The sequence below is a fragment of the Saccostrea cucullata genome, unplaced genomic scaffold (assembly GCF_032062105.1).
Source record: "Saccostrea cucullata isolate Sc308-1 unplaced genomic scaffold, CSIRO_AGI_Scuc_v1 ctg395, whole genome shotgun sequence".
NCBI lineage: Eukaryota > Metazoa > Mollusca > Bivalvia > Ostreida > Ostreidae > Saccostrea > Saccostrea cuccullata.
The window spans coordinates 85822-98215 of NW_026929552.1; the positions used below are offsets into that span (position 1 = coordinate 85822).

Below are 12394 nucleotides of genomic sequence, written 5' to 3' on the forward strand. Positions count from 1 at the left end.
ATATGAGAAACTTGAATATGGCTTATTTTGTAGGAAAGCTTGTTTAATCCTAAATTTTTAAAATTATAGGTGAAGCTGAGTAACCCCAGCAGTAAGCCTCTACAGTACCAGGTTCTGGTGGCCGGTCACGACGCCCGAGATTTCAACGTCCCTAAGGGGGACCAGGTGACCATTCCTCCCCGATCCTCCCTCCAGCTGAACGTGGAGTTCACCAGCCGATTCCTGAGACCGGCCGAGGCCGTCCTGGTACTAGTGGGTAGAAGACACGGGTCGGCGGTCGGCTCAACCTTGACCTTTAACCTCAGAACCCAGATTGACAACATCACGCCAAAGGTATGGGATAGTGGGAATCTACAGGGCTGATAAGATTTCCAGCATTTTCTGAATGTTTAGAGGTTCATTGAAAATTATAGAATATGACTTTTTTAAAAATCTTTTTGAAGTGACAAATTTTCATTAAAAGGTGGAAGATTGAATTTAATAATATTCTGGTATCTGGTACAATATTTTGCTGTGTGCTCTGAGTTGTATGTTAATCAGTAATTGGGATGTAGGTTTTAGCTCTAACTTTTTCGTGCTTTTATCATGTCTCATTCATCATCCTGTTGTTTCCAGCATTTACATAAATCTCAGGTATTTCTACACATTGTGCATTCTGTGTTAATTGTTTGTTTTAAACAATGAACTAAAGCTATTTGTCTTCCTGACAGAGAGACAGTTTACTTCATTGGACAACATTTCATTTTACAGTTGAATATCTAATGATTAACTGCACCAAGTTCAATCTGCAAAAATGAAAACTAAAAAAAAGAAAAAAAACCCATAAAAAAACCCTAACAAGTTTGAGTTTTGTTTTATTCATTATTAACAGCATGCAAAGTTTGCAGCATTTCAAAATCAGTTTTTTACATATTAATTGCTGCTTAAGTGGTTTTGATTAATAAAACATGTACTTACAAGTTTGTGTATTGTGCTTAATTTCTTTTGAGTAACATAATGTTCTAAAAGTAGCAACAACATCAAGCTGAATTAGGTACATGTACTGCTACTTTAAGTTGAAATTAATGTGTTAACAGAAAATATTTTTAAAAAGGAATCAATGTGGCAATAAGAAATTAAATGAATCAAGGCTGAAATGTAAAACTTGACTTCCCCTTTACAGCACACAATAAAAACAGAATCGCCCTGCTATGAGCTGGAGAAGATCCCCCTGACTGTGACGAACCCCTTTGATGAGGGCGGGGAATTCCGTGTGGTCCTCGTGGAGGCCAGTGCTGACCTGCTTGACCCCAGTAAACCGGCCAATCTGATGAAGCCTAAGGAGAAGAAGCGCAGGAAGATCCGGGCTCGCGTGGATCACGGGTTTAAGAGGCCAGAGACCCCGCCCACTCCCCCTCCTCCAAGACAAGAGGACTCCTTCTTCAAGAAAGATGGTATGATCTACTTAATGCAAACATATGTTTTGATAAAATATAATTATGATAACTAAATTGCATAAAAGTAAGCTGTGAAAATATTTTTGATGCATAATATTGATTATATTTTTGAAAGATTTTGTATAGTATGAAGTAAAAATAAAACTGTTGTATGTATTTTTTAGAACCCCCCATGATGAGTGCTTTCTACAGCCCAGTGGCAAGTCTTTATTTGGAGCCACATGGTACAGCCAACATAGAAATCCATTTTCTGCCCTTCAACATTGGAGAGCGCCAGTGCTCAATTATATTCTTGAATGAATCTATTGGAGAGTTTCTGTACTCTATTGAGGCCACTGCCACTTTACCCTTACCATCAGTGGTGCCATTTTTCAGGACACCACACAGCGTACGCATCACCAGTGCTGCTGCTGCAGGTATAATGAAACTTGAATATTTTAGGTATAAAATGTTTTTCAGTCAATTTTTTTTACTTTTCTTCAACATGGATTCCAAATATTGAAGAATTATCTCCCTTTGCAGGAACTGGGCGTGGCCTGTTTGGGGGAGATGACAGAGTTGTCTATTGGAAGACAGAGGCAGGACAAACATTAAAGGAGAGCATTCATGTACCGATCACAAACAAGGTCAAAGAGAGGGCTCTTCTCATGGCTGCCCAACAGGTAACAAAATAATAACAGCTGAAAAGGTTTTGTGTTACGTTCTGCAGCAAAGGAACATTATTGTCACACAACTGAAATATTTTCAATCTATTATATAAACTTAGGAATTTTGGGGGGAGTTTTTTTTAGGGAGATTTCAAATGAGAAATAAATTCACACATTGAAGTAAACTTTTCTTTTTGCCTGTATATAATGACATGTATTAGATGTATAGAATGAATTTGTTTGTAGCGGATGTCGGATAAAGAACTCCATCGTCGCCTGGTGACAGGAACCATTAACACATGTAGTGTCACATCCAAGACTGTCACCATGCTATCCACAAATGCCAAACAGAGCATCAGTCAAGCCAAGGTAGGACTGAGAAAACTTATTGACTCTTTTGTGAGTAAAGGGACAGGGTTATCAAAATTGAAAACAAGAGGAATCCTAATGTCATTACAGAAAATGTTGAAAGGTTTGTGCATCTAATTAAAACTTACTCCACATATTTCAGGCCAAAGCACCCAAGGGAACTACCTACAAGGTGAAATGGGACTCAGAATTCTTTAAACTGCCAGAAAAACTTGTAGTTTCCTTACCTGGCCAGAGATCAAGCAGTGCACCAGTAACCTATAATGGCAATGGTGGGTCTGATTCCCTTAATACAGTTACTAACACTTGATGTTGGAGAAAAATTTAACTTGAAACTGATTATCATTAAATATTTTTATACCGCACTGATTGTAGGTAAGGATTCCTGTGTGGAATTACCTATACAGTTTACAGCCAAGGAACCTGGGCACTATCCATGTCAGATAGAGTTATGTGCCCCTGATGATGTCCGTGTCTACAAGGTGGAGTGTACAGTTAACCCAGAGGGCAGCACTGCAGAGATTGAGTTTAAGGCTCCTGTTCATCAATCAGTCACACAGGAAATACCTATAGTAAGAGCTGAACTTTTCTCTGCTCTAATTTACAATGAAACTGGGCTTTTTCACAGATAGACATATATATCTTTAAAATTCTTTTTAAGGCATTTAAACGTTTGCACTTAAAATTCTTAACTGTTACTGATATTTTGCAGGTAAATATGACTAATCATGACTGGCCTTTAAGGGCTGCCATTGAAGGTTCTGGGTTTTTCGGTCCTCCAATGATACTGGCCAAGGCGTACAATAATACCAAGTATCCACTGGTCTTCAAGCCTCAGAATGAAACTGTTGTTCAGGTACATGATGACAAAACTACCTGAAAAAATTCATAACAATAATTTTGTTCAGATTTTCAATTTATATCACTTTTATAATTTTGTTTCTGTAGGGCAAATTAGTCCTGTCCAACACAGAGGATGGAACTGACCATGTATTCTACTTGTGTGGTAAACCCCAAAAACCACTGGCTCTGGACCATGTTGTCATCAGATGTGAGGCCAAGAAGGGGTACGTCTCTCTCTTTCTTTCTCTCTTATAATCTTGAACTTGATTTCAATCTGTTTATGATGAAGTTTCTTTTCACATTTTTTTGTTCATGTCTTTCAGAACTCAACATATCTTATCAGTCCCCAATGTGACAAAGAAGAAGCTATGTTATAAGGTAGATAGTACAAGACCTGTTCTCATAGACGAATACTGGCACAGCTTCATTCCTCCAAACTGTTGTAAACTATTTTGTTTGTAGAGTTGTCCTTATAGCTATGTATGTCGTGTTTTAGGTGGAATCTGACTTCTCCTTTGTGAGTGGTAACAACTCTCTGACTGTCCTACCCGGACAAACAGGGACTTATGGTATGGATATAACACCGAGTCGACGAGGGGTGTACAAAGGGATCATCGCTTTCATCGCCAGCAAAAACCCTGTAGTGTGAGTATATTGATATCAGTTTAAGACAGGGAGACAGGATAAAACTGATTATTATACTTCTGTTAAAATGTTTCTTATATAAAGTTCAGAAGGTAAAATAACTATCTTTTATAGATCATGATAGCAAAACTATACCCCGGGGTATAGTTTTTGCTATCCACCCTTGGAAAATTTTCATGCAATTTTTGCCACCAATTTTGATTTCCAGCGATAAATCTATTGACTGATGATGTCATAATGACTTCAGTAGCATTGTGACGTCATCAGGATTTCGGATTATTCCTGCAGTATTATCTTACTCAAAATATATTCAAACCTCATAAATTGCATTATACATCAGTATAATAAAATGCTTATCCACTGGTTGTGAATGTAGTTCCCTGTCGCGGGTTTGATAAAAGAGCTATCCCACTCACAACCAGTGGATAAGTGTATACTATTTTATTGTCACAATATCATAATTTAACAACCTACAGTTAGAACAATTAAGAAAATATAAACTAACTAGTTTATCTGTATGTAGTTTGATACAAAAAAGGTAAGTATCATTTATATTATGACATTTTGGTATGTTTCTGGTTTCAGTGAGATTGACAGCGATGGTGATGAAATTCCCGATGATGAGGATGAGGAAAGCAGGAAGTACTATGGTTACCGAGTGTGGTACTCACTGGAGATCCACGTCAAGCCGAGTCCGCCTGAGAGAATCATGGCCGTCGAATGTTGTTGTCAGGTACATGACTATCCTGATTATTTATTTTGACAATTAAACAGAAGTTGTTCAGATCACTTAATGTTTGTTTTGAAAAATTGAGAGAAATTTGTAAAACATTGTTAAAAATATAAGGATGCTGGGATCAAACTTCATATAGACATTAAAATGGTATTGATATGACATTTTCATGCAAAGGGTCACATGGGGTAAAAATATGGGTATGATTAGCATTATCAATGTGTTTATTTATCATTGTAGAAAAAAGCAGTATTAGAGGTCATCGTAAGAAACCCAACCCCTGAAGACATCACACTAGAGGTCACTATTGAAGGTCGTGACCTTCATGGCAAGGACTCCATAACCCTGAAAGCTGGGGAGAAGGATGTGTACACACTGACATATTCCCCCGCTGTGATAGGGATAAAAAGAGGAAGGTATTCACCTTTAAAAAGATACTATCTGCAGTGAATATGAATATACATGTATGCTCTCACATTCAAACCAAAATGGGTCTAATTGTTGCAATTTATTTTTTGTAGTTTGATATTTTACCATAAGAGTGTTGGGGAATTTTGGTACGACCTCAGATTAAAGGCAGACCCCCCACCCCCCACAACCCTCCCTCACATGGAGTGTGATCTTGGAAGGTAAGAATTTATACCCGCTCTTTATTTTTGCTAAATTCTTTTTTTCTTTTAAGGATAGATGACCTGATTTATAATTCAAAGACTTAGAATTATCAGCATATAAAACATGGAACACTTTCCAGTTACTGTCTAGAGAAAGCACACATTACATATTTATACCCAAAAAATTACCAAAATTTGTTATTAAAATACTATTGCATGATAAAAATGTATTTTTCCATGAGAAAATTATAATTCTGGAGTGTAATGAAAACTTTGTCCTACATAATGACCTTTGTATGTTTCTTGAATGGAGAAAAAGAGCATTTATATAACCTTTTTGATACAGGTGGACAAAACAGATCATTTTGCTGAGCAACCCTACAGATGAATTACTAGAATTGACACCCACTATTTCCAACTCCAATAACTTCTCCCTGGAGCGAGATAATGAACGCCCCCTGATACTGCGGCCTCATTCTGAAATTGAGGTTCCTATACACTTCATGCCCTCTACACTAGGTCAGGGTGATCATCTGGCCAAAATCACCTTCCACAGTGAACAGGTAATGTTTAAATTGAATAAAATTACAACTTGAACTTGTTTTCAATTCTATCTGTTTATCTATACTATAATCAGGTTTCTTGTATGTGTAGTGAAAACTATGGGAGAGGGAAAAAATAGAATCTTAAAATGTTTAACCATAATATAGCATATTCCTTCCAGTATATACATCTACCACTGCATCGACTATACATGATTGTTTCTTTATTGTTTTTAGCTAGGGGAGTGGGTGTTTGTGGCGTCAGGGACAGGCTTGCTGCCCCAGCCCCAGGATCCAGTCAGTGTGTATACAGAGGCTGGCTCTAACACCACTATGATTATCCCCTTCAGGAACCCCATGGACTATGCCGTATTAGTAGACGTCTCCCTAAAAGGTTAATTACCTATGTTCATTGCTGCATTCTCGCTCTTTAAAAAAAAATTATTCTTTGGCTTCAAGTTTTGTGTGGTTATATTTACACAAAAATATAATAAAGAAGCAAGAAAGAAAGAAAAAGAGATGTATTTGTTGTTAACTAATTGAGGTAATGTAGGTAAAATTAAATTCCAGAGAAAAATAACGAGCTTGAATAGTTAACATATCTTTTACTCCTACAGACACCAGTGTTGGAATGAACCAGCTCCTGAATAGTGCCCCGGTCCCTGATGCAGCCTTCTGTCTCCTCCTAAAGCAGAATTCCACGATCAGGGTGGGGCCAAAGTCTACCCTGGATATCCCTGTCTGCTTCGCCCCCACAGAAATGACAAAGTACGAGGCTCTGTGTTCTGTCATTGTCAGGAAGGAGGACGGCAGCCGGTGGCAGTACGCCCCCAAAGACAGCGAGGGGTAGGTTCAGAAAGAGGTTTCTCAACCAGATTATCAATATGTCATATGTTCGATGAATACATGTTGCTTGTACTTTATACAAGAAAATCTGACAAATGTAGTTTAAGTTTGTTTTTCACATAACTTCAGTGTTCACGGACATTTGATTTTCAGGTATCAGCTGTCAGTCACAGGAAGTGAGGGACTGAGGGAGATAAGATGGCTGTATCCAATACAGGGAATCCCAGAATCCAAACCCATCAAGGACTCCTTGGGGGCGGTAGTGGAGTGTAAAGCCCGGGACAGACTGGAAGAGAGGCTGGAGGTCACCTTGTCAGGGGTCGCCCCAGCAGCCTCAGGGCCACACAAATCTGTGTTGACCAGATCAATCACACCTAAAGGAAGCAGTACAAACATCTCTGATGGAATTGTGGTTGGAGAAAGTAAGTTAAAGTTTATTGAAGAAATTTTAAGCAAGCTGATTGAAATTTTTTTCTTAAAATTCATCAAAAATAAGAGCATTCAGTATCCAGGGTTATGAAAATATTTTGTCATCAGAATAACAATAACTTCAGTTATAGTTTTTTCTTCATTTTTTAAAACATTACTTGTCTGTTTGATGCTGCTAACATAAATTTAAATTTTATTTCTTAGCACTTGCTACAGCTAATGAATTTGAGTATGAGCTGAAGTTCCCAGATCGAGACTCACAAGAAAATCTGCAGAACTCAGTTGCCTTGACCCTAGTTCGAGCCCAGAGAAATGACACTTCAGGGCTGGTCGTGCTTGTGTTTAACTTGGTTTTTGCTCCTTTTAAGGCCATGAGGTAAGAAGGCATTCTTTATTGTTTTTTGGTCAATGATAATATCTCTGAGAAAGTTATAAATATTTAAATTTTGTAAAGCACAGCTATAGATTTAATGTTGAATTTCAGCCACAATGTTGAGCTGGTGGTGCGAGCCGCCACTGGTGGTTTGTGGAGATTCCCTGTGAAGTTTGTGGCAGCTGAGCCACCTGTAGATGACACCATTACTATAGAAGCCACGGGTCTTAACAAGGAGTCCAGTGTCGGATTCAGGCTTACTAGTCAGTCCAAGTGAGTATCTATAAAACTTATTACACTTCTTCGAAGAGGATTCGATGGAGAAGATTTAATGAAGTACCTTTTGTTAATAAGTATAGAGGAAGAAAAGAGAACACAGAATTTCTACTAGAAAAGGTCATGAATTTATATTTAACCCTTTTGTAGACACCCTGTAATGTACAATGCCTACTTTGGAGCCGGCAGTGACCCTGAGTTCACCGTCTCTCCGCAGACAGGAGAGCTCCTCCCCCAGGGCACCAATGGGACCCTACTGGCCATCAAGTTCAAACCCGCTCTGTACGGAAAGATCTATCAGGCTAAACTTGTTATTCAGGTAAAAACCTAATTATCATTTTGGCAATTTATTATTTCTTATATGTAACATTTTCAAGATTTGTATGAACAAAGAGACATATGTGTCATATTTAATGCTATGTACACAATTACATAAAAAAAAATTGAACTCTAATTTAGACACCAGATATGCAGTGGAGCTATGATGTGAAGGGAGTATTACCAGAATATAACCCTCCGCGGGGTAAATCTGCTCAACCTATCGCTGGGCCCCACCCAGATCCGCGAGTCAGGGGCGAGAAAACAAACTACATCCGTGAAAATCTCAGGCTGACTACAACAGCTGTCTCCTCGCCCATCAAAGGAGCCCCCCTACTGCAAAGATCTCTTAAACTGTGAACAGTTCTTGTGTTTTATAGGACGTAATATTTAAAAAGTCAACCAAATGTTTCTTCCACTGATCTTATTTTGCCCTTAAGAAGCAAGGCAGATAAAGAAATCTTAATCTTATTTTGTTATACCTGGATCTGTTATTTAACTAATGTTGTACCCAAATATCCTTGAATATAGTCATAATTGATATACATATCAAATGCGCATTATCGAATTGTTTTGTAAACAGGGTTTTCCGTCCATAGTGCATGTGATACAGACAGTGTCAAGTTTGAAGATTGTACATGTATGATATTTTCTACCAGTAGAAACACTATTTTATTTTTGTATATTTTATGTTTACACTTGATTGCATTTTCTGTTATTTTTCTATAAATGTATGTATGTTTGTTTGTGGCTGAATTGTGAATGTTCTTTAAACAAAATCAATAAGCACTGCAAAAGTTGATACAGTACACATATATATATATATGCAGTTTTTAGTTTAGAAAAAAATCCCAACTCTTGATGAAACCACCACATGTCCTTATTGTCATGTGTCATGACACAAATGTATGCTGCAGCTGTCAAAAACCTTTGAGGAGTTTGCCAAATGTTTACTTGTCTGCATTGCTGTGAAAATAACTGTGATAAAAAGTCACTTTTTGTTGACAATAATTTTATTATACATGTATTTATATTTATTGTCTATTAAACTATTTCAATAAAAAAACTTGAGATGAAACACCATGTCTGTTTTAATTAAAACATTTGTTTAGGTTGATTTGATTTCTGTTTCTTTCTGGATAGGATGATATAAATTGGTTCATAGCAGGGGCATAAAGAGTCTTCTTCATAAATTTTTATTGAATACATTAGCATGGAAGGATTTTACTATCCCACAAAAATAAGGAAAAACCTTTCAAAACATTTTTTTATGATGCAATACAATTTGTTTTATCTGTACGATGTATATTTGTTTATGGAACAAGCCAATATGTATAGTTTAGCACCCACCATCTCAAATGTTTGGATAAGATTAATTAAATAATGTGGGGTTGATGAACGATGCTGGAAAGTGGTGAAATTAACCCCCAACCCCAAATATATATTACAGATCTGCAGCTAAAGTGAGCTTTTCTGATCACATTTTGTCTGTCGTCCATCCGTCCGTCTGTCTGTCCGTCCGTCTGTACTTCTTCTCAAGAACTAGTGAAGGGCCAAGTCCCCTCACAAGGGGAGATAATCAAGAAAAGACAAAAATAGGGTGGGGTCATTAAAAAATCTTCTTCTCAAGAACCACTGGGCCAGAAAAGCTGAAACTTATGTGGAAGCATCCTGGAGTAGTGCAGATTGTAAATTGTAAAAATCATGACCCCCGGGGATAGGGCAGGGCCACAATGGGGAATCAAACTTTTACATAGAAATATATAGGAAAAATCTTTAAAAATCTTCTTCTCAAGAACCACTGGGCCAGAAAAGCTGAAACTTATGTGAAAGCATCCTTAGGTAGTGCAGATTGTAAATTGTTAAAATCATGACCCCCGGGGATAGGGCAGGGCCACAATGGGGAATCAAACTTTTACATAGAAATATAAACTGAAAAATCTTTAAAAATCTTCTTCTCAAGAACCACTCTCAAACTTATGTGAAACATTCTTAGGTAGTGCAGATTTTAAATTGTAAAAATCATGACCCACGGGGATAGGGCGGGGCCACTGTTTTACATAGAAATATATAGGAAAAATCTTTAAAAATCTTCTTCTCAAGAACCAAGCCAGAAAATGAAACTTATGTGGAAGCATCCTGGGGAAGTGTAGATTCTAAATTGTTAAAATCATGACCCCCCAGGGATAGGGCGGGGCCACAATGGGGAATCAAACTTTTACATAGAAATATATAGGAAAAATCTTTAAAAATATTCTTCTCAAGAACCACTGGGCCAGAAAAGCTGAAACTTATGTGGAAGCAAAGATTCTAAATTGTTAAAGTCATGACCCCCGGGGGTTGGGCAGGGCCACATTGAGGAATCAAAGTTTTACATAGAAATATAAAGGAAAAATCTTTGAAAATCTTTTTCTCAAGAACCACTGAGCCAGAAAAGCTGAAACTTATGTGGAAGCATCCTGGGGTAGTGTAGATTCTAAATTGTAAAAATCATGATCCCCGGGGGTTGGGCGGGGCCACAATGGGGAATCAAAGTTTCACATAGAAATGTATAGGAAAAATCTTCTTTGCAAGAACCATTGGGCCAGAAAAGCAGAAACTTATGTGGAAGAATCCTGGGATAGTGTAGATTCTAAATTGTCACCCCCGGGGGTGGCCACAATGGGGAATCAGAGTTTTACTATGTTGAATCAAAGCATCCTATGGTAGTGTAGATTTCAAATTGTTTAAATTATCATCAGTTGGGTAGGGTGGGGTCACAACATGTATAACAAGGGGGAAATCTGGTAAAGAACGGAATGTTCAAAGCTTCTCAGGTGAGCGATGTGGCCCATGGGCCTCTTGTTTTATGATACAATACAATTTGTTTTATCTGTACGATGTATATTTGTTTATGGAAAAGGGAGCAGCCCACCATCTCAAATGTTTGGAAAGGTGGGGGGATCCCCAACCCTATTAACCCCCAACCCCAATATTACGTGCCTGCATATGTAAAGTACTTACAGTACAATAACTATTTTGAAACAAGCAATCTTTGACATGAAGAAAACAGACTCTCAGAGTGTCACACATAAATTCTTGTGTATTCTGTTTGGTAAAATTAAATCTATTGGAAATTATAGAATTTTGCAGAAAATTAAGTAAATGTTTTGAAATAAGTACAGAAGATTTGAGGCAATCAGACTAAGAGCTTGGCCCATAAGTCTTGGTATTTTTGGTGTTTATGTAGATGGGGTTATCGAGTTGACATTGCGAGATATGAATGCCTTCATCAGTGGCAAATACCTCAGGTATTCTGTTGCTTTCCCTGACTTGGTTAGTTATGGAGTCTCTCATTAGCATAGTCAAGCAAACAGAAAAAAGAAGAGTTCCAGGGATCACAAGGGTGTAAGGGGTGAGTACTGTGAATATTTCCCTCCCTTCCGTTTCTGGCTTAGCATGAAAAATTCATGAATTTCTCGATACAACTCAGATTATTTCATATGTTCCAAGATATTGATTGGATTTGACAGCATTATGGATTAAGACAACATTTTAAACAAATAAATTTATTGAAAGGGACTTAAAAGTTTACATCTTTCTAATCAAAACTTTGGATTACACAATATTCGGATTAAACAAGTTTGACTGAATTGTCAATTTCAAAGTCTGGCATCTTTGCTAGCCAATTTTTTCCAATACACAACTCTCCTCAAAAAACTTGGCCTAGGGTGTTGAAAAAAGTTGGGATTTTTTTCTTGAGTTGTGATTGGAGTTGATCTGACATTGTTCAGCAATTGTTTTTTGTAAATGATGATATCTGTGTTTGGGATAGATCTTGATCTTCAATCTATGGAAGGAAAAACTCGAGGAACAACGATCATTCAAGTAGCATACTATTTTACGAATGGAAAAAGGTTTCAGCCAATATCTTTATGCAACGTCCAATTACGTGATTAACAATCTAGATTGAGGATGTGAATTTGCACCTCAAATAAGAAATTACCATAACTCAATATGTTCTTGTTAATTTTTCTACAGAAAACACATTTTACATTGTATTTCTGTCAATGACGCAATCTGTGCGTACCTGATAAGATTAGAGATCATGTGACGAAAACAAACCCTTCTTTTGTCAGCACCATTGGCCAAGGGTTTATTAAACCCTTGGCTAGCAAAGACAGAAGTCTTGGGAAAGAGGTCAAATCTTATTTTGTTTCATAAGAGAAACACTTCTGCAGGAAAGAAATCGTACTGATTTGATATGTTGCAAAGTAGTTTGATGTTAAATGATACAATGACAGGACTTCAGATTGACACATCACTCTTAAAAACTGACAAAGACAA

The 12394-nt window shown here is 37.4% G+C and overlaps 1 protein-coding gene across 3 annotated transcripts in view; it reads left to right on the forward strand.

Moving 5' to 3' along the window:
* The window catches only part of LOC134281187 (cilia and flagella-associated protein 47-like), a 31741-nt gene extending 22595 nt beyond the window's left edge, over nucleotides 1-9146 (forward strand). For 2 of the 3 annotated variants that reach the window (XM_062763656.1, XM_062763657.1), the window contains exons 38-60: nucleotides 70-333; nucleotides 616-633; nucleotides 1163-1433; nucleotides 1601-1852; nucleotides 1959-2098; nucleotides 2330-2452; nucleotides 2595-2724; nucleotides 2828-3024; nucleotides 3165-3308; nucleotides 3401-3519; nucleotides 3619-3673; nucleotides 3792-3940; nucleotides 4526-4673; nucleotides 4914-5089; nucleotides 5195-5302; nucleotides 5631-5847; nucleotides 6064-6220; nucleotides 6444-6672; nucleotides 6826-7094; nucleotides 7306-7477; nucleotides 7586-7747; nucleotides 7901-8069; nucleotides 8210-9146. In XM_062763656.1, the coding sequence (XP_062619640.1) occupies nucleotides 70-333; nucleotides 616-633; nucleotides 1163-1433; nucleotides 1601-1852; nucleotides 1959-2098; nucleotides 2330-2452; nucleotides 2595-2724; nucleotides 2828-3024; nucleotides 3165-3308; nucleotides 3401-3519; nucleotides 3619-3673; nucleotides 3792-3940; nucleotides 4526-4673; nucleotides 4914-5089; nucleotides 5195-5302; nucleotides 5631-5847; nucleotides 6064-6220; nucleotides 6444-6672; nucleotides 6826-7094; nucleotides 7306-7477; nucleotides 7586-7747; nucleotides 7901-8069; nucleotides 8210-8428 (3888 nt within the window). In that variant the 3' untranslated portion in view covers nucleotides 8429-9146. The remainder of the gene's footprint in view (nucleotides 1-69; nucleotides 334-615; nucleotides 634-1162; nucleotides 1434-1600; nucleotides 1853-1958; nucleotides 2099-2329; nucleotides 2453-2594; nucleotides 2725-2827; nucleotides 3025-3164; nucleotides 3309-3400; nucleotides 3520-3618; nucleotides 3674-3791; nucleotides 3941-4525; nucleotides 4674-4913; nucleotides 5090-5194; nucleotides 5303-5630; nucleotides 5848-6063; nucleotides 6221-6443; nucleotides 6673-6825; nucleotides 7095-7305; nucleotides 7478-7585; nucleotides 7748-7900; nucleotides 8070-8209) is intronic. The other variant, XM_062763658.1, reaches the window with a different exon arrangement.
* The last annotated feature ends 3248 nt before the right edge of the window (nucleotides 9147-12394 follow it).